The sequence below is a fragment of the Crocuta crocuta genome, unplaced genomic scaffold, assembly GCF_008692635.1.
Source record: "Crocuta crocuta isolate KB4526 unplaced genomic scaffold, BGI_CrCroc_1.0 scaffold246, whole genome shotgun sequence".
Classification (NCBI taxonomy): Eukaryota; Metazoa; Chordata; class Mammalia; order Carnivora; family Hyaenidae; genus Crocuta; species Crocuta crocuta.
The window spans coordinates 3726820-3747243 of NW_027531902.1; the positions used below are offsets into that span (position 1 = coordinate 3726820).

At 48.9% G+C, this 20424-nt stretch overlaps 3 protein-coding genes across 8 annotated transcripts in view; 2 read left to right on the top strand and 1 right to left on the bottom strand.

The window, feature by feature from the left end:
* The window catches only part of PREB (prolactin regulatory element binding), a 28329-nt gene extending 13263 nt beyond the window's left edge, over positions 1–15066 (top strand). Inside the window, exons 2-11 of one of the 4 annotated variants that reach the window (XM_077774021.1) lie at positions 6015–6069; positions 11042–11220; positions 12183–12375; positions 12563–12783; positions 12965–13045; positions 13142–13266; positions 13465–13638; positions 13782–13854; positions 14041–14200; positions 14370–15066. In XM_077774021.1, coding sequence (XP_077630147.1) covers positions 12264–12375; positions 12563–12783; positions 12965–13045; positions 13142–13266; positions 13465–13638; positions 13782–13854; positions 14041–14200; positions 14370–14464 — 1041 coding nt within the window. In that variant the 5' untranslated portion in view covers positions 6015–6069; positions 11042–11220; positions 12183–12263 and the 3' untranslated portion in view covers positions 14465–15066. The other 3 variants (XM_077774020.1, XM_077774022.1, XM_077774023.1) reach the window with 3 other exon arrangements.
* PRR30 (proline rich 30) lies at positions 6014–8117 on the top strand. The gene is made up of 2 exons (XM_077774027.1): positions 6014–6069; positions 6322–8117. Exon 2 carries the CDS (start codon positions 6678–6680, stop codon positions 7890–7892), a length of 1215 nt encoding a protein of 404 aa, XP_077630153.1. The 5' UTR covers positions 6014–6069; positions 6322–6677; the 3' UTR covers positions 7893–8117.
* A 23-nt stretch (positions 15067–15089) lies between the features above and the next one.
* ABHD1 (abhydrolase domain containing 1) overlaps positions 15090–20424 on the bottom strand; it is a 5747-nt gene continuing 412 nt past the window's right edge. Inside the window, exons 1-9 of one of the 3 annotated variants that reach the window (XM_077774025.1) lie at positions 20214–20417; positions 17244–17404; positions 16712–16894; positions 16471–16516; positions 16197–16309; positions 15891–16064; positions 15685–15733; positions 15425–15590; positions 15090–15301 (exon numbers count right to left, since the gene is read on the bottom strand). In XM_077774025.1, the coding sequence (XP_077630151.1) occupies positions 15090–15301; positions 15425–15590; positions 15685–15733; positions 15891–16064; positions 16197–16309; positions 16471–16516; positions 16712–16894; positions 17244–17404; positions 20214–20327 (1218 nt within the window). In that variant the 5' untranslated portion in view covers positions 20328–20417. Of the gene's footprint in view, positions 15302–15424; positions 15591–15684; positions 15734–15890; positions 16065–16196; positions 16310–16470; positions 16517–16711; positions 16895–17243; positions 17405–20213; positions 20418–20424 lie in introns of those variants that run through there. The other 2 variants (XM_077774024.1, XM_077774026.1) reach the window with 2 other exon arrangements.

Genomic DNA, 20424 nt, shown 5'->3' on the forward strand with positions numbered 1-20424 from the left:
CTCGAACCCACAAACCGTGAGATCATGACCTGAGCCGAAGTCAGACACTTAACCGACTGAGCCACCCAGGTGCCCCAGCCTTTCTTTAAAAATAAAAAATCATATATATTTTTAAAATGTTTATTTATAAAAAAAATTGTGACATAACGTAAAATGTTCCATTTAAACAATTTTAAGTATACAGTTCAGTGGCATTAAGTACATTCACATTGTTGTGCAAACATGACTGCCACTCACTCACAGAATATTTGTCATCTTGCAAAATGGCAATTCTATGCTCATTAAACAATAACTCCCCATTCTCCCTAAACTCAGCCCTTGGCAACTGCCATTGAACTTTCTGTTTCTATGAATTTGACTCTTCTTTAAAATTTTTTACAGTTTATTTATTTTTGAGACAGAGAGACAGGGCATGAGCAAGGGAGGGGAAGAGAGAGAAGGAGACACAGAATCCGAAGCAGACTCCAGGCTCTGAGCTGTCAGCACAGAGCCCGATGCAGGGCTTGAATCCACGAACCGCAAGATCATGACCTGAACTGAAGCCGGAAATTCAACCTACTGAGCCACCCAGGCGCCCCGAACTTGACTCTTCTAAGTACCTCAGATAAATGGAATCATATGATATTTGTCCTTTTGTGACTGGTTTATTCCACTTCGTGCCTCCACAAGGCTCACCCATGTTGCAGCAGGTATCAGACTTNGCGAGATCATGACCTGAACTGAAGCCGGAAATTCAACCTACTGAGCCACCCAGGCGCCCCGAACTTGACTCTTCTAAGTACCTCAGATAAATGGAATCATATGATATTTGTCCTTTTGTGACTGGTTTATTCCACTTCGTGCCTCCACAAGGCTCACCCATGTTGCAGCAGGTATCAGACTTTCCTTCCTTTTTAAACACTGAATAATATTCCACCGTGTGTATATATAAATCTTGTTTATTCCCATTCATCTGTTAATGGACATTTGGGTTGTAGAAACCTTTTAGCTACTGTGAATGATGCTGCTATGAACATGGTCTCCAATTATCTCTTTGAGATCTTGCTTCCAGTTCTTTTGGGCACATACCCAAAGGTGAAATTGCTGGATCATGTGGTAATTCTATTTTTAATTTTTTGAGGAACTGCTATACAGTTTTCCATAGTACCTGTACCATTTTACATTCTCACCAGCAGTGTACAAGTGTTCTAATTTCTCCACATACTCGCCAACACCTGTTACTTTCTGGTTTCTGTTTTGTAATTACCATCCCGATGAGTGTGACTATATTTATTTGTAAGTTTCTGTTTCATTAATTTTTAGCCTTATCGTTTTTATTTTCTTCCCTCTCATTTCTTCACTTTTGCCCTAGTGTTTGTTTTTCCGACTTCTTGAGGAGAAAGTTTGGTTGGTTTATCTTAAAGTTTATTGTGTTTTGCTAAATGAGAAGAGGAACAATGGAGCAAGAAGACGGTAATCATAAACACATTTTTGTACCTAGTAACGCAGCCTCAAAAATATATCAAAAATGCAGGAACAGATAAATTAATTATAGTTGATCTTAACCCACTCCTTTCAGTAACTGATAGATTAAATAGAGATATATAAGCAGAGATCCTGAATTATAGTTAATAAAGTCAAGATATTAGATAAATCCAAAAGTAAAAGACAAACAGTGAAGATCTCTGGAGAGAGTAAAAATAGTAAGAGTGCCAACTCAAACTTGTAAATCTTACCTGGATACTTTTGTATTGTTTGGCTTTTGTAGGCTGGAATTTATTTGTGTACTTTGTATACTTCAAAGAACAATAAGAGACAAAAGGGGAAAAAGCAATAGTGGTTCAACTGGCTGGCTCACATTTTTCCACCACAATAGTCAATGCCTTGATTAAATCAAAATACATAGTGGGGGCACCTGGCTGGCTCAGTCAGAAGAGCCTGTGGCTCTATCTCCGGGTCATGAGTTCAACCCCCATGTTCGGTGCAGAGATTACTTAAATAAATAAACACTAAAAAATACATAGGGCTTATTATAATTCCCAGGTTATAAAACTCATTTACAAAGTAGGAAATAAAAGCAATGTGGAAAGATATGTGTGGTAAGTACTCAAGCAGTATATTTAGGTACCTACAAACACTTAGGCATGAAGTACGTTGCCTTGCTGAACTGCGAAAGCAACTCACAGTATGTCAGAGCACAGGTGTGCAGATTTCAATTCCCATCTAGCAAGGCTCCTTAGTAGCCAGTTTGAAAGAATATGTCAGTCAACTTCGGAAGAGTAAGGAAAGAAGGGTCCTAGAGGCAAATCTGATCATACTCATCCCAGCACTATTAAAAAAAGATAAAACTTCACCCAACATTATTTGAATATTTCTGTTGATGTGAATGAAACTAACTCTCTTAGCTTGGTGCTATTAGGCAATTAATTCATTAATTTCCTCAACCTCCATTGTTCAGAGACCAAGCATCAAACATCTTTCCGACTCCCAGGCAGGTCTATCTATGTGATTTGAGAAGACTGATGATGTTGAAAGCAATAAGTCAGTCCCTTCAACATATCATTTCTCATGGTAAATCAGTGATGTGGATTTGAATCGCATTTTATCTTTCCAAATACCTAGACTATAGAGAGAGAATATATGAATTATTTCCCATCTATGTGAGCTACTTTTTTAAAATTGGCATTCTGGTGCTTACTTTAGGCTGTTGTGTTTTAGCTAGCACGGTCAAGAGCACATTTCTCAACCTGGAAAGTAAAAGGCCAGATGTAATAGTTTTCCCTGATGACACAGCATATAAGTCACTTCCAGAAGGCTGTATGTTGTCTGCAAGTCATTTTACTTGAATCACCTCTGGCCACTGTGATCATCAGTTTCCTTTCTCAGAGCTCACATACATTTTGTTTAATAATCCAGTTTAAAATTTTCCTAGGGGGCGCCTGGGTGGCTCAGTCAGTTGAGCGTCCAACTTTAGCTCAGGTCATGATCTCGCGATTCATAGGTTGGAGCCCTGTGTCAGGCTCTGTGTTAACAGCTTGGAGCCTGGAGGCTGCTTCAGATTCTGTGTCTCCCTTTCTCTCTCTGTTCCTCCCCACTGCTTGTGCATGCGCGCGCTCTCTCTCTCTCTGTCAAAAATAAGTAAACATTAAAATTAAAAAGTAAAATATTCCTAACAGGCAACTAGAAACTGATTTGAGCTCCTAGAATTTGTCTTTTCCCCCCTTTTAAGTAAATTATTTACCTATCTGCTGGTATCTGACACCTCTTATAATTATGGTCTCGCCAAGCATACTCGAGATAGTTCTGCAAACAGCCCCTTCCTACCATATCATACGTACAACTTAAACAGAAAAGAAAGGAAAAGAAAAAAGTGCAAAGGTCAAATTCTCTTAAATAATTATCAATTTACTCATTCATCCATCCATCCTATTAAGAAACATTTGCAGATTTCTGGAAAGAGCATGCTATAACATTTGGAAGAAATAATACACGTGTTCTTGCCCAGGGTTGGAAAAAGGAGGGTGGGAAGAGCGTTTGGTAGATGATACAACAGGAAACAACTAGCAAACTAAAACAAGTTCGTTACAATATCACATTTCCACCTTGGATGCCAAATGCTTGAAGAGCTTCTCTTCACTCAGTCCATAAAGTTTTACTAAGCACAAACTAAGTAATTAGAGTAATTAGCACAAACTAAGGGAGAGATTCATTAGTGCAAATTGAAGTTACTATAGACATTTTTGGTTTGAACAGCAATCTCCAGATTGGGGTTCCCATAGCCTGAGGGGAACATGAATATTCTCCAAGAAGACCCAAGTTCTAGGGTGACCAATTGTCCCGGTTTTTCCAGAACTGTCTTGGTTTTAGCATGAAAAGTCCCATGTCCCAGGAAGTCTCTCAGTCTCTGAAGGCTGGATCTCAACTTACATGTTTCCTCCTCCCTAAAACTGATGTGTCTGAGATCTTGCCTGGTTTTCCTTTCCAACCACCCCCCTTCCCCTAAGTGCCCTCCTCTCACTTTATACAAGCCATGATTCTTACACATCCCGAAATTTATCATGACTTGCCCTGAACTAAAAAAATCCTCCAGAGCACCTAAAAAAAAAAAAAAGACTATAGAAATATTGATATGGTCAAAACTTCCTTTAATATAGGCATCATAGCCCCTTGGAGGGGCATCTAATCTTTCAGTTATATATTGGTCTTTTTTTTTTTTGCCTTTTTTACATCTTTTTATCTTTTTGTTTGTTTGTTTTACAAATAATTTATTGTCAAATTGGTTTCCACATAACACCCAGTGCTCATCCCCACAAGTGCCNAGTTATATATTGTGATGGTTAATTTTATGTTTTAACTTGATTGGGCCACGGGGTGCCCATATATTTAGTTAAAAATTAATGTGGGTGTGTCTGTGAGGGTGTTTCTGGCTGAGATTAATGTCTGAATGGGCAGACTCAGAGGGAAGCAGCTCATCTCCATGATGTGGGTGAGCCTCATTCGATCTTTGAAGGCCCGAGTAGAACAAAAAAGGCAGAATAAGGGAGAATTCACTCTCTCTGCCTGTCTTCAAAATGGCACATCAGTTTTCTTTTTCCTTTGGACTCAGATTTGAACTGGAGCTTACACCATCTGCTCTCCTGGTTCTTGAGCCTTTGGACTCAAGAGCCTTTGGGGCAGAACTATGCCATCAGCTCTCCTGGTACCTAGCTTGCTGTCTGCAGACCTTTGGACTTCTCAGCCTCCATAGATACATGAGCCAATTTCTTATAATATTTATCTATGTACCTACCTACCTATCACCATAAATATATATAATCTGTAGGTCAATAAAAATAGATACCTTAAATGAAACAATTTTTTAGAAAGACACCACTAGGATATATCTATATCTATCGTCTATCTAGATGTCAATAGCACCAAAAAGAAGAACATGCTTAGACATAAATGATAGTTGCACAGCTTGTAAGTAAATTAGAAAACAGCGAATTGCACCCTTTAAATGGGCAGACTGTTTGGTATATAAGTTATAGCTCATTAAGAAAATAGTTATTAAGGGGCGCCTGGGTGGCTTAGTCGGTTAAGCATCCGACTTTCGCTTAGGTCATGATCTCGCGGTTCGTGGGTTCGAGCCCCGCGTCGGGCTCTGTGCTGACTGCCAGCTCAGAGCCTGGAGCCTGCTTCAGTCTGTGACTCCCTCTCTCTCTGACCCTCCCCTGCTCACGCTCTCTCTCTCTCTCCTAGAAATAAATAAAACATTAAAAAAATTAAAAAAAAAAAAAGAAAATAGTTATTAAAACATAGAAGTATATCCCAAAGGGGGAACCGGTGTAGAGCATAAGCACTGCACAGAAAGCAAAAGAAAACAGGAAACTGAAGGGAGAGCCCAGCCCATATAGGCTGTGTGGCTGGAGAGGACCCTGGATGTAGGGAGTGGTAGGACTGTAAAGCATATGTACAGAGAGGAGGGGGAAGATTGGGGCCTGAGAGGCAGACTGAGTGCCCCCCAAAGAATTTTGTCTGCTTCATTTAGTCAAAGGCCAGCCTTTGGATGATCTCTGAAAGAAGTCCCTAGAGCCTTGAGGAGAGTGTATTATGTCAGCACCTGACCTTTGTGACATAGGCACTAGAGAACTGCCCCCAGGGAATGGGGCTCCTGGCTCCCAAGGGGGGCGGCAACGCTGCCCCTTAGACAAAGTCCAGTCTTCCGGAGGCTTTCACCAGCGGGCCCCGCTGGTATTGCTGCTACTGGGCGTGGCCAGCCGTCTCAGCCAGGGCCAGACTGAGCCAGAGGACATCAGCATCAGGGGTGACAAGGGGTCAGGGAAACCAGAGTGGGCAGACATGAGGATGCTTGCTGAATCCTTGACTCAGGTTTCGGAGAGCAAAAACCTCTAACAGAAGACTTCCTCCTGGCTGAAGGAGCATTGAGGGCACGGCTCAGACAGAAAGCTGAGTCAGAGTGAGTTTAGGGTGACAGATACTGGGGACAGAGGGGGGTGTATCCACCATTTGGTGACCGTTCCTCCTTCTCCCAGGTTCCCTCAATTGCTGAAGTACCTTGTGAAACAGAGCCTGGAGGAACCCTCATTGGTAAGAGCTCACAGCATCGGAACACCCCCAATTTCTAGTCCCATCTCAGCAGCCATCCCCAAGCCCCCTCCTCCAACTGCCTTCTAGCTCCCCACCTCCATTCTTCTCCTCAGCTCTCACTTTCCCTGGAGCATTTTGCCAGCTCTTCCGACCCAAAAGGTGACATGGATTTAGGGTCTGAGTAAATCAGCCTTCAGAGCCAGAAATAGACCAATTCTCCCAACATCTTAGGTTCTCTTTCTTTCTCTACAGGTCCTATGGGTTGTGTTTCCCTCTCTAGCCCACCCAGATAATTACTGCTGCTCCTCAGCTCCCAAGAGGCAGCTCTGATTCTCTGTCCCCGTATATGCCTCGTCAATGGCTGACTGCAAAGTGAGAGGCCAAGTTTAGATCCAAGCGCCTGCCTGAACTCTCAGAGAGCCTAGTGCTACAGGGCCGCGTGTCTCCCCGTCCTCAACCAACAGCAGCACCGACACCAAGCTGGAGCCACACTTGGGCACAGAAGGCCCTGACTTCTCTGCCAGGTCTGGCTTCAGAGATACTGTCCTGATTCTGCTAGGTCTCTAGTCCTTGGTCTTGAGGCCCCAGTCCCTTCTGGATTCAAGGCAATGTTGCCTCAAAACAAGGACCAGGTGCTGCAACAGAACACAGCACCCCCTGGGCGCCCCCCTCAGGGCCCCTCACGACTTGTGGACTTGCCTTCGGGCAACCTACAACCTCTGCCTCCCCAGGCATCACTCCCTCCCTCTCACCCCCCTTGCTTCCCTCCCTCACTGTCCCACTCTCCTGTCTCCCCTTTCTACTCCTCTGACACAAATTCTGAGTTGGTCCCGCATCCCTACTCTTCCTCCCTCCCAAGTTCCCCCACTTTCTTTCATCAGAATTACTTCTCTCTCTCCCTCACACACTCTTCCTCTCCCACCCACCAGCTATACCCGTCTCTTCCTCCTACTCCGTCCTCCTCTCCCTCTCAGCTACAGAAAGCCTCTCTCCCCCATTCCCACTGCCCGTCTCCTTCCCTCCCAGGGTACCGCCCTAGCTCTACTGTCACCTCCCCGGCCGCCAGCCTGCCTTCTCGTGGGGTTCACTCGAAGAGGCAGACATGGCCCTGGCGTCAGTACAGGGACACTGGGTCCCCTGGGGTGGTGGGGAGATGCGTGGCAAGTCAGAGGGACGCTGCAGAGTTCAGGGACCCAGGAGCCCTGGTCCAGGCCCTGGTGGCACATCTGGGGCACCGCCGCATTGCACACGACCTGCGGCTACTGCTTTTGCAGCGCCTCTGGCTAGGCACCACTGGCCAGGCCCCAGTTGTAGAATATCCTATATGCCTGGTATGTCTCAAGCCCCGCAGCCCCACGTGCCCCATCCCCACGTACAAGACTGGACCCCGGCTGCTTGCCTTCCCCCAGCTACTGCCCTGTGCACACGGCCAGGAATCCAGACCACTCCGCCTGGGCATTGGCTTTGGCCTCTGCCTGCCTCGGGGCCAGGCCAGGGCCTTGCATCTGTTGCCAGAAAGAAGGCCAGAGGAAGTAGGTCCTCAGGGCAAGGCCGCTCAGGCCGGTGGGTATCAAACCCAGGCGTCCCAGGCTCCAACAGCTCAAGTACCGGTGGCTCAGGCGCGGGCAGATCCAGCCCGGGGCCGCTCCTCCCAGACTGGGAGTCTCAGATCTACAGGCCCTCAGTCACCAAACTCTATGCACTTTCCAGGGCCTCCGCCTCAGGCACCAAAACAGGCCACTGTCTCCCTGAAGCCCAGGCCTTCCTCTGCCCCAAAGAGGCCTGCCTCTCCAGAGCCCATTCTCCAAAAATCGCCACTCTAGTTCCAGAGCCAAGGAGGCTCCCTGGAGCACCTCCTCCGAACCCCACTGCCCCCACCAGGTCCCAGAACTCAGGGAGCCCCTGAGACTCCCTGAAGGGCTGGCTGGCGGAAAGTCAGGTGTGTTCTCCAGCCTTGAACCCTGGGAACCCCTTATGGAGTCTGCTCTCTCCTGGCTGAAGAGACCCCATTCAGCGTTAGAGTATCCAATAAAGCCTGACCTGCAGAACTTGTGTTTGTGTCCTGCACAGCAGACACAGCGGGTAGCTGAACTACAGGGGCCACAACTAAAGAAGGGGAGGGGCGGAGTCAAAGGAACCAGAGTGGCCAGGGAGAGTTGTTACCATGTATCTGAGGAGGGCATGGGCTCCATAAAGGCCTGAGCAGCTGGGACATTCTGAGGGCTCTGCCAGGCTCTTCACACATTTAATTCAGTTTGGTGGGGCAGATAATGGCATCCCCAAAGGTGAAGCCACTAGGACTCTTCCTCTGAGTGCACATTAGTTTTGCAGGATTTGTTACTTCAATACCTGGGATTCATTGTCTCGCCGCTTCAAAGAATGAAGAGGTGGACACATCATGAGCAGAAGGCAAAAGTTTAGTAGAATATGAGATCAGAAAGGAAGAATAGTATGAAAGTTCTCTTTACAGGGAGGGGACATTTGAAAGTGAATGCCTGCGGACTAGAGGCAAGAGTCTTTGTTTTATAAGGTTCTGGTTGCCACACACCCTCTTCCCTTCCCCCTTGTTCCTTCTCAAGGTTTTACCCTTATTGGCTTGATAGCTCTAGATGCTGGGTTGTCCATTCCTGATTGGCTCGTTTTCATTGTATGAGGTGTGGTCCATGGCCATACCATTCCTTGTGAGTCATACGTTTTAGGGTCTACCTATTTTTAGTCAGGTCTTTTGTCAAATTCCTGAGGGAATCCTAAGGGGGCGAGTAGGTGGTGTCTGTTACATTCTTAAGAGGAAACTTACGTCCAAGGGGGTTTGCTTTGGTCAGACCCTCCCAACATTGTTCCAAAATATGTTTTTCCCCACCCAGGGACCTCAGGTCCTAATCTTTCCCTCTCTGCCTATCTTATCCTCTTTTCCTATCATATTAGGTTAACAAGGATGCTTACTGGAGCACCTGGGTAGCTCAGTTGGTTAAGCGTCTGACTTCAGCTCAGGTCATGATCTCACAATTCATGGGTTTAAGCCTCACATCGGGCTCTGTGCGGACAGCTCAGAGCCTTGAGTCTGCTTCAGATCCTGTGTTTCCCTCTCTCTGCCCCTCCCCCACTTGTGCGTGTGTGTACACACTCTCTCTCTCTCTCTCAAAAATAAACATCCCCCCCCCCCCCACATACACACACACACAAGGATGCTTACTTAGGCAGCCAGGGGACCAGCAGGAGGTGTCTCTTTGAAGGGATGGACACTCTTAGGGTTCACTTGCAGAGAACCATTAAGAGTCCTCATGTTGAAGATCAGAAACCCAAGGGCCCCCTTCAGGAAGGTGGGATGTCAGGCAGAAAAGAGACCTGACCTGCCTGGGAGCCAAGTCACCTCCCTCTGAGGGTGTCAGCGTGGAACAATCCCCACTCCCAAACCCCTGAATGCATTGTGAGAAATAAGGCCACTGATCCAATCAAAGGAGGGGCATGGATCACAGTGAAGCAGAGCACAGTGAAGCGAGGCTTTAATTAACATTCTTGTCAGAGCGGGTGTCTGATGGACAGGCACAGTCGGGGCAGTTACAGCAGACAATTTATCTCCTAGCATGAAGTCCCTCCCCTGGTTCCTCATTGGCTGAACACTGCAGAGGTTACAGCCTTACCCAGACATTGCCTATGCCCGTTTAAGGCAAAAAGTAATCTTTTTGGAACACGTACATTTCCTGAGGTGACACAGAGACTTTCAGTTCCTTCTTTGTTCTTTGGTGCATGTTCATTGCAAAGCCTTTGGAAAATAAGCCCCAGAAACAGAGAGGGGAAGACCAACCAGGAAGTGAAGTGTCCAAGGGTTTGAGACACCCTTATGCGGGNGTTGTAAACCTAGTGTTAACTAGACACCTCAGCTTTCATTTGGGATTTCTGAGAATTAATCATCCCCCTTGTCACAGTGCAGGGGCAGTATGCAGAGCTGTAAGCACGGCCAATTCTCACATTCGCCAGCCACAGAGATGAGGTGATTAGTTGTTTAGGTAAATGGTGGGTTCCTCACACTAGGAAGCAGTGGATTGTGGGTTTGAGGCCAGTTTTATTTTAAAGTCCATGCTGCCTCCATTAAAAGGCAAGAGACACAGTTCAAGTTCCCAAATGTTTAATTTCCAAAGTGTGTGATGTGGGACAAATCACTTCCTCCCTGGTGTAAAAGGTAAAGGCTGCACATGTGTATTGGCGTAGGAAACTAAGGCAAAAGAAAAAAGTTTCCTCACAATTTACATTGACAAGTCCTTGAGACAGGCAGTGTGACCTCTAGAAACTCAACTGCCTCGATGTTGACGCTGTGCTAAGGGCAAAAGTCAATCTTAACATTGTCCCGACCCTGTAAGATCCTGTAGATCTAATTTAACATATAAAATTTCCTTTGGAAACCTTATCTCTAGCCCCCAAGATATATGTTGGCAATCATACTCCAAACATATGGCCCACTGATATACATCTGAAGTGTCTCCTGACTGAGGTTTTACTGAACAGTAATAAATGATGTTTTCCTAACAGCAGCTAGCCCCCCCTCAAGGTCCTGGAAACCTAGCTTCCAAAATACCTTGGAGGCTTGTGCTGTCCTTAACCATCTCTCAACGTGAAAGTATATACTCAGTCACCCCTCACAACGCCAGCGCAGCTCTTTCTGCCCATGGGTCCAGTCCTGGGCTTTAACAAAACCACCTTCTTGCACCAAAGACGTGTCAAGAATTTCTTGGTCGTCGGCTCTGATCCCCACTTCCGCATCATGTATCACTCTTAAAATGGTGACAACCTTAATCCAATAATTTTTTCTTTTAAGATTTTACTTTCAAGTAATCTCTACAACCAAGGTGGGGGGTGGGGGACTCAAGTTCACAACACAGAGATCAAGGGAAGCACGCTCTGGGACTAAGCCAGGCAGGAGCTTCCAAGGATTTCTTTTTTTAAAGGTTTATTAACCTCTTTCAACGTTTATTAGCCCCTTCCTCCTCCAGAATCCCGTGGAAGAGGAGCTTGCCTCTTTGACCCCACGCAAACACGGCGGAGACTGACGTCACAGGAGGGCAGATCCTGGCGCGGAGGTTGCGTCACCCCGAGGCCCGCTAGTGCTGACGCGTATTGGCGGGCCTGCGCCTGCGCATGGCGAGCCCGGGCTAGGTGCGCGTGCGCAGTGCGAATTCGCCCGACCGGGTTAAGACGGCCCGGGGCGGGGATAGGGATTTTTGAGTGTGGTTAGAGTTTTGGCAACTCCGAGGGTGTGAGAGAGTAGTCGAGAATCCTCCTGGCGGCGACGGGGTTAAATTAAATAGCAGCCGGGAAGGGTGGTCGAAAGCCGGACGTGGCATGTCCCGGCTGCCCCGGTGCGGATAGTGAAGCCCGCGGCGAACAGGATGGGCCGGCGCCGGGCGCCGGAGCTGTACCGGGCTCCGTTTCCGTTGTACGCGCTTCAGGTCGACCCCAGCGCGGGGCTGCTCATCGCTGCGGGCGGAGGAGGCGCTGCCAAGACGGGCATAAAGAACGGCGTGGTGAGAGCTCAGGGCCACTGGGGCCGGTAACGCCACGGGCGATGGCGGTGGGGGTCTTCAGGGTGGGCTCTACCTCCGGCTTCAGACTAGCTGCATCTCTAGCTTGCCTCTCCCCGGTGGAAAGCCCGGCGCCCTGGCGCGAATTTCAGCTGAGAACTTATCAGGAATCATAAAGTGGAATAAAAACAGCACACTACACCGCTTAGGCAGGAACGCTTCAACTCAACCTCACCAGCGGCTCCAGGGGTCTGTCTGATCCTGGTCTTTCTGGGGAGGTTCCATAGACTTGTCTCTCTGCTCGCTGGCAGAGGCGAGTGCTGCATTTGGCTTTTAGGCAAGGTTTTTTCACTCTTCTGAGGATCACCCTATTTTGTAAACTGGAGGTATTAATTCCAGCCCTCTTTGCTGTACAGATTTGTGAGGTTCCAACGAAAGAAACAGAAAAGGAAAGAAGCAAGCAGGCTGGATAAAGCCTTTTAAGTAGAAAGTGTAGTAAGCAAAGAGATAGGCTTTAGACTATAGGATACAAGTTTGCCCTTGAGGTGCTCTCTGGGCACCCCTGAACCTTGCTCACCCGGGTTCCCTCTTCTACAGCACTTTCTGCAGCTAGAACAGATTAATGGGCGCCTGAGCGCCTCTTTGCTACACTCACATGACACAGAGTCGCGTGCTACCATGAACTTGGCGCTGGCTGGTAACATTCTTGCTGCAGGGCAGGATGCCCACTGTCAGCTCCTGCGCTTCCAGACCCATCAACAGAAGGGCAAAAACAAGGCAGAGAAGGCAGGTGAGAAGCTTCCTCTTTAACTTTGGGGAAAGGATTGGGTGAGAAGATCACTTAGTGTGGTTTCAAAAAAAGTGGGGTTGGAAGTGGGTTATGGGAGCAGGCAATAAGCTCCATGTTCACTACCAGGGAGGGGGCAAGTACTACTTACTATAGAACCCTGGAACCTGGCAGCCTCTTTGTATTTCAGGTTCCAAGGAGCAGGGGCCTCGACAGAGGAAGGGGGTAGCCCCAGTAGAAAAGAAGTCCGGAGCTGAAACCCACCAGGAGGGGGTAGAACTCAGTGTAGAGAATTTGCAAGCGGTGCAGACAGACTTCAGCCCTGATCCGTTGCAAAAAGTTGTATGCTTCAACCACGATAACACCCTGCTCGCCACTGGAGGGACGGATGGCTACGTTCGTATCTGGAAGGTGTGATTTTGGGGGTTAGAGGATGAGTGTCAGGAGCAGCAAGGTCAGAATTGTGATAAACTGATCTTGGGTTCTGGAAAACTTGAGTGGAGCTTGTACTGAGTGGCGGAAAAGAAGAGGGGGAGGGACCTTGCACCCTTGGTAGGTACCTAGCATAACCATGGTGGTGGTTTGGCCGCAGGTACCCAGCCTAGAGAAAGTTCTGGAGTTCAGAGCCCACGAAGGAGAGATTGAGGACCTGGCCTTGGGGCCCGATGGCAAGGTGAGGAAGTGAGAGTGTCAAAAAAGTAGGTTATGCTGCTTGTCCAGTAAGTGGATCCCCTAACTGTCCATCCTTGGAATCTTGATTCCTGACTAGTTGGTAACTGTGGGCTGGGACCTTAAGGCCTCCGTGTGGCAGAAGGATCAGCTGGTGACACAGCTGCACTGGCAAGAGAACGGACCCACCTTTTCGAACACGCCTTACCGCTACCAGGCCTGCAGGTGTGAGACCCCAGAGGGTAGCTAAAAGAGGCACAGCCTAGATGTGGTGCGGGAATGGGAAGAGATGGGGGGAAGCTGGGGAGGATGGTAGCCTTGGTGGGTGTTACCCCAGGCCTGACCAGGGTGCAAGAGGGCACACACCTCTGAGAAGGGCTGGGCAGGCCCCAGGAGCTCAATATCCTCTCACCTGGCCCCCAGGTTTGGGCAGGTTCCAGACCAACCCGCCAGGCTGCGACTCTTCACAGTGCAGATTCCCCACAAGCGTCTGCGCCAGCCCCCACCCTGCTACCTCACAGCCTGGGATGGCTCCACCTTCTTGCCCCTTCGGACTAAGCCCTGTGGCCATGAAGTCATCTCCTGCCTCAGCGTCAGGTGTGGAACAGTGGTGGCTTGGCTGGTTGTGGGGTGCCTGGGGGAGCTTGGGAAGATGTCCTGTCTGAGGCTCTGAAGAGTACTGTTGGTGAATGTTGCTGCATAGGCCTCCGGAACAGAGAGCACTTTATTGTTTGTTGCAGTGAATCGGGCACCTTCCTTGGCTTGGGCACAGTCACTGGCTCTGTTGCCATCTACATAGCTTTCTCTCTCCAGGTAATGGGTAAAGGTGGGCACAGCCCTGAGGGCTCTTTGGGGTGGGGACTCGGGGCCTCCTCCAACCTAAGTGTGGAGGAAGGGTCTGGCCCAGCTATAGAGGGAAAGCCATGTGGGGACAGGGAGCTTGTTTTCCAGAGGAATGTTCCCAAGCGGGCCATCCTTCAGTAGTTCTCCTGTCTCCAGCGCCTCTACTATGTGAGGGAGGCTCATGGCATTGTCGTGACGGATGTGGCCTTTCTACCCGAGAAGGGTCGTGGTCCAGAGCTCCTTGGCTTCCATGAAACTGCCCTGTTCTCTGTGGCTGTGGATAGTCGTTGCCAACTGCACTTGCTGCCCTCACGGAGTGAGTCATTGGGATGGGAGTGGGTACCACCCTATCTCGAGCTATAGCAACTTGCCCCTTGGAGAATGGGCCACTTGTGTGTAGCCATCTGTCCCCTTCTTGGATGATTTTGTTCTTAGGGCTGTGAAGCCCCTTTGCCTGCTGACTTCTTCCCTTACCCCTCCTGCAGGGAGTGTTCCCGTGTGGCTGTTGCTCCTGCTGTGTGTCGGACTTATTGTTATGACCATCCTGCTGCTCCAGAGTGTCTTTCCAGGTTTTCTTTAGCCTTTCTGCTCCTAAGGAATCAGGGCCCTGGGCACTACTGTCTTCTAGACCGGAGTAGAGGCCTGAACCCCATTGTTCACTCCACCTGGGTCCGTAGTTGGGATTTCTTCTGATGAGACTGATGGGTGCTGCCTGCCCTGCCCACTTAAAGCTTGGCTATGGCCCTGTGTGACTCTGAATCCTGGGATCCCTTCATTCTTCATCCATGGATCTGCTCAGGACAGTGGTGTCTGAAGTCCAGGCCACACCACCTACATTCTTCCTCTGCCTGCCAGAGGCTCCAAAGTTGAGCTTGTCTGTTCTCCAGAAATATGTGAGGATGCCCAAGAACCTGGAGGTACTGCTGTCCATCAGTTGCTCTCCACGTGAGTCCCTGGCGTTTGCCGAAGCAAGCACTGGCCCAGGACTTGCCGTTAGGGAAGGAAGGGGCAAAAGGAAGACCCAGGCAGTAATCTCTGGGTCCAGCTGGGTAGCTCCAAGCCAGCCAGGTGACATATACAGTCAGTTCCTGGATGGTCTATCCTACCCTTGAGAAAAGGGAAAATGAACCTCAGCCCATTCAGCAGGAAAAGTTGGTATTTAATAAACAAGCAAAGACTGAACCGAGAGCCCAGTGGTATTCCTGTCAGCTCTTGCCTCCCTCAGAAGGTGAGAGCTCTCTGAGACTGAGCAGCTCCACTGGGTGCTGGAAGATGGCTTTGGCATACTGATGCAAGAGGCGGTTCATGTAGCAGTGCTGCCAGGGGAACAGTCCTTCCAGAAAGCCAATGTGGCCACCCCGGGCTGTGATGAGCAGGGCAACATGAGGCGAGTGTTGGGCAGCCTGTAGAGGAAGGGCTTGGGGAGGGGTTGGAGAGGAGGTCAGAAACTGGCCTTTCCTGAGAGCCCAGTCTGTCTCCCCTTGCATCTCATAGCCCGTTTTCCTGAGGGCCTAAAAGCATCTAGATTCAGGGTGCTCACCATGGACTGGGGAGAAGGGGTCATCAGCTGCATTGAGGCAGAGCACAGGGGTCTGGATGGCATCTACCTTGGTTCTTGGGCTTGCTGCTTGGTAGTAGGTAATACAGTCTTGATATCCAAAGGCCACAGCTGTGTAGCGCTCATCGAACTGGCGGATTGTGCGGGCCTGCGTGTGGTAGAGGGTTGGGTATGCCAGGATGAGGAGAGGGAAGAAGATACTGAACAATTTTGGGCAGGGGGTGGTGGTTGGAAGACTATACCTGTAGCACAAAGTCTACGTTCACCACCTTTTCTATCACCTTTCTGTTTCTGCAAAAGAGTTCATAGAGATATGACCCTCCTGGACCCAACCCTGTCTTATAAATAAGCAAACCCAGGTACAGAACTGGTCCAAGCACTGGGAGAACCCAATATGTCTGCCATCCCACCCTGCCTGCTGCCCCCTCCCACTTGGCCAAGACCCTACCGGTTCACAATGTTGCAGAGCGCAGCAGCAAGGCGCTGGTTGAAGAGTAGTGAGTTGAGTGGGCTCTCCAGGGAGCGGGTGGTCTCGGAGGAATCCCAGCATGAAGACAGAGTCAGTGCTGCCACCAGCCCTGAGTCTTGCCCTGTTTGTGCTAGGTGGTTCAGCACTAATATCCTGAAGGACGGACCAGGGGCCATGAAAGAAAGGTTTGCATTAGTGAGTTGGGACAGAGCAGTGGACATGGAGGAGGAAACGAAGACTGGAAATGAAGACTGGACCTTTGGGTCAAGCCCAGGCAACCTTTACCCTCCAAGAGAGATGCCCACGGCCAGGAGTGGAGCTTGGGAATAGCGGTGCTTTATGTGGTTCACGACCATCTCCAGATCTTCAGTATTGCTGGCACAAAAGGCCCTGTGGGTCTGAGGCAAACCAGATAATTGGGCAGGGAGGGAGGCCCTGGCCAGAGGCAGAAAGATGAAAGTGTTCAAGAGATGGAAGGAGGATAGGTAGGTAGAGCCCCAGGGCCAAGGATCTCTTAGGGGCGTGAGGTGAAGGGCTACGATGAAGAAAGGATACTCACCAGCAGTTCTTCCCCACGGCAGCCTCGGTTATTAAATACAACAGCTCTGTGACACACACAGGTACATCTCAGCCCGACCTTTCCTAGAAGCCCCACTCCCCTTTTAGTAGCCTTTAGAAAGACCCCAGTCAGAAGGTGCCCTTCATAGAGTGCTTTCTTCCAAGAGGTGTCAGTGTCTTGACTGACCTCCCCAATACAAATTCTCACATACCCACTTCCTCCAGACCAGGCCCATCCTTACCTATAGCCATCCCTCAGAGCTTGGTTAACCAGTTGTAAGATGTAGGAGTCCTGGCTACTGCCTGTGATACCGGGAAGCAGTAATACAGTGGGCCGGGTAATGGGGTCAGGGTATTGACTGCTGTCGTGTGGGCTAGCCCAGTCTAGCAGGAACTGTCCTCCGTCTGGGGTTTGGAGGACTTCGCTGTGGTTTTGGAGAAAAGAGCACACAAAGATACTATTAGGAACTCCTTGTGCTTCAAAAGGTTTACCTCTCTTCCCCCACAAACAACTCCAACTTCCCTTTGGTATCATTTGAGGGCATACACCATGCAAGACATTAAGACCACAACAAGGTGTAGTGGGGCATGCGAGATGAAATATTACCTCACTGTGGTGCAATTCAGTAGCCCTTCTGTATCGCCACTCTCACTGTTGCCCTCAGCACACTGAGGTAGATGGGGCAGAGAACTGAAGTTTACTTCAGTTTTGAGAAGTAGACAGGAGTCCCCTGTAGCTGCAGCGCCATGTTCACCCCCTCTGTCCCTTCTTACCTCCAGTAAGGGACTGGAGGCGGAGACTGCAGTAAGACTCGGAAGATGGTTTGTAGCCGCCCCTCAAAGCACCATAGCGTAGGGTAGAAAGTCTCCAGAGTGACTGGACAGTGTTGCTCCAGGAAGGCCAGAAACCAGGGCCCGGTCACCAGTTGAGGCCTCTGTAACCACAACACAGTCCACCTCGCTCCGCTGGTGTTTGTACAGCCAGTGAGGCACCTGACACCAGAGTGACCCCTCTCCAGAGGCCGGCCTCTGCGGGCGAGAGATCTAATATGCCTCAGTCTGGAATGGCCAAGTCACCTCTGTTGATAGAGTCCCGCTAGAGCCCCGAGGAGCTCCAGCGCTGGAGGGCAGCCTCTCCAGCACGGACTCAACCAACTCGGTACCAGGGCTGGGAGCTGCTGCAGCTGACTGAGCGCAGACTCTCCTGCTCTGTCTGTGCCCCAAACCCATTTTGGAGACAGCAGGTAATACCAGTTGCCCAGCTGAGTCCTTGTGGAAAAGGCTGGTTGACATTCTGGTCGGAGGCTTGAAAAAATGCAGCACCATTCAGTCTGTGACTTTGGCCTTGCAGTTGATTTACCTCGCTCTTCCCAAGACTAGCTCCCACCGTGCCCACTGCTCCTGATTTTAGCGCCCGTTGCCACATACTCCCTACTGTGTGTGCTCACTGCTGACGGGCTTCTACCATGGCACCCCATTTTCTTGCTGACGGGACCCCTGCTGTCAGACCATACCAAAGGAGGAACAGTCCCAATGTGAACATATTTCTCTCTCATGCCAGCTGGAAGGAAGGTAACACAATGTCAGGACAGACAGACAAGTCAGTGGGAACTCGGCTCTTGACTTTCAACCCCTCTGCTTGGTTCTTGGCTACACATCAAGTGAATGAGAGGGCCCAGCCACATAGCAGGCTTATGAAACGGGTGTGCTGTACAAAGCCGAAAGGGCACAGGCTTAAGAAACAGAAATTGCATCTCTGCTGCAAGCCCTAAGGAACCCGAGGACCAGATTCCCATGTCTTCTGCAGTAAGGCTAGGTAAATTATGAACAGGAGAGGCCAAGTTGCTAGTGCCACTGCGAGTGATGTGACTCCCAACCCTGGTCCTTAAGCCCTGGACTAATAATGTTTGAGATTCATTGAGTGCTACACAGTTTCTAGACTGAGCCTGACCTTATGAGAGAGGATATTTTATTGGTGAAGAAACTGTGATAAGTTGTTTTCCCAGAGTCACAGCAAGCAAGAGGCAAAGCAGAATTTGCAGTTATGTTAATACCAATACTAGGAAGTAGAATTTGTTGAGTGCTCATGTTTCAAGCATTGTGCTAAGCACTTTACACGATTACATCCTGTGATTTTCATAATAGCTCTTTGACAATAGATTCTATGATCCCCCGTGGGAACAGGTTGGAATGTTGAGTAAGTTGTCAAGGGTCATGAAGCCTGCCAAAGACAGCTAGTGGCAGAGCTGGAACTCAAACCCAGGTCTGACTCCAGAGCTTGTGCTCTTAGTCACTGTACTCTGTCACCTTCTAATTTCCAGGATTTTGAGTTGTCATCAATTTATGGATTTTTTTAAAGTTTAGTTATCTTGAGAGAGAGAGTGTGCAGTAGGGAAGGGAGAGGGAGAGACAGAATCCCAAGGAGGCTCCATGCTGTCAGTGCAGAATTTGGGGCTCAAACTCAATGAACCACGAGATCATGACCTGAGCTGAGATCAAGATTCAGATGCTTAACCAACTGAGCCACCCAGTTGCCCCAATTTAGGGAGTTCTTGATCAAATGGCTCAGTAGTGTAGAATAAACTAGGTCACAAGTTTCATTTATATGGCTAATTTTGTTTTAGCTCTAGGGAAGTGTTTTTTGACTCATTGCTGAGAATTAATTAGTAATATTCCATTGGTCACTGTGGGTGAATCAATACTAGTCCATTATCATGCTGGACAATCCTAACTCCTCAGGGCTTCCAGAATATGCTTTTTCTTGCATTTTAATGAATATTTGGAAGTCAAGGAGGGGTTTGGAGTTCTTTGTGGCTGTAAGAAAATGTAAAAGGAAAATGTTTAGTTAAGGATGGCTCTGGTCTGAAATGACTGACTTGAAGTCAGGCATATAAGGTAAGCCTTATAGGGTACTGTGAGGTTTGGATTTTTGTTTTATTAAGGCAGACTTAATACATGCGAATGTAGAAAGCTCTGAAAATACAGAAAGTTTAGGTAACATTTAAATTCCTTATAGATCTTTAAGGGCTTGAATCAATAAGTTTTTTATTAGACTCAGTTACCTAGAATAGCTTAATGAAGATTAAATGTTTTTGATTTTTCTAATATATAAATATTTTATCTAAATTTCATTGTTCAACTTCAGTGTCCAAGTTTATCAAAATCAACCTCTTGAGACTTTACCATTGCACTATATATACGTGGAGAGCCTAGAACTTAAAAGAGGGCTGGATGAACAACGACAGGGTTATCCACGAGTCCTGAGCTACGTGGGGAACCTTTACCAGCCCTTAAGAGAAGCAAGGCTCTGCTAAGTGGACGGGATGGTGGGAGTCAGCCACATCTGCACAGGCCTCCGGTTCCTTTGTTCTGTGAAGCTAGCGAGAAAGTGTCTCCCTAACACCTGAGGATACCTTCCAGCTGGCTCTTCCTCAACTGTTTGTCCATATTATAGGGAGCAGCACCTCTCTGATGGGTGAAAGGCCCAACTGGCATGGGGAGCGTTTGGGACGCCGAGAATCTAGGCAGGCAAAGAACCAACTCTTCGTTAGGTGATAATAGCAAGGCGGAACCTGCTGTAGCACGGCAGGGCTGGTGGTGGGGTTGGGGCATTAAATTTCACCTGGGGGGGCCGGGGGCCCAATCATACCACCTCCCACAAAGGCCTCTAGCCCCTGGCTGGAAGCTGCCTCTTAGGCCCAAGTATCCTAAACCCGCCAGCCAGAACTCTGGACCCGCACCCACCTGGGGCACACATGTCCAGTAGTAGCCCAAGTAGAGGATAGCGCCAACACCCAAAAGCAGAGAGAAGGGCTCCGTCCAGGTGCCATTCTGAGGGCTCTGGGAAGAGCTCAGCATCTTGGATGGTTGGGTTCTGACTTCCAAGTTCTTGACTGGCTCCCGCGCCTGGTCCTAGACCAGGCGGTGGCAGGTGTGTGCCGGGCCCCGCCCGCTG

Bases quoted from the DNA above. Each gene is read 5' to 3' on its own strand.
- PRR30 (XM_077774027.1), top strand. From the start codon at position 6,678: ATGTTGCCTCAAAACAAGGACCAGGTGCTGCAACAGAACACAGCACCC.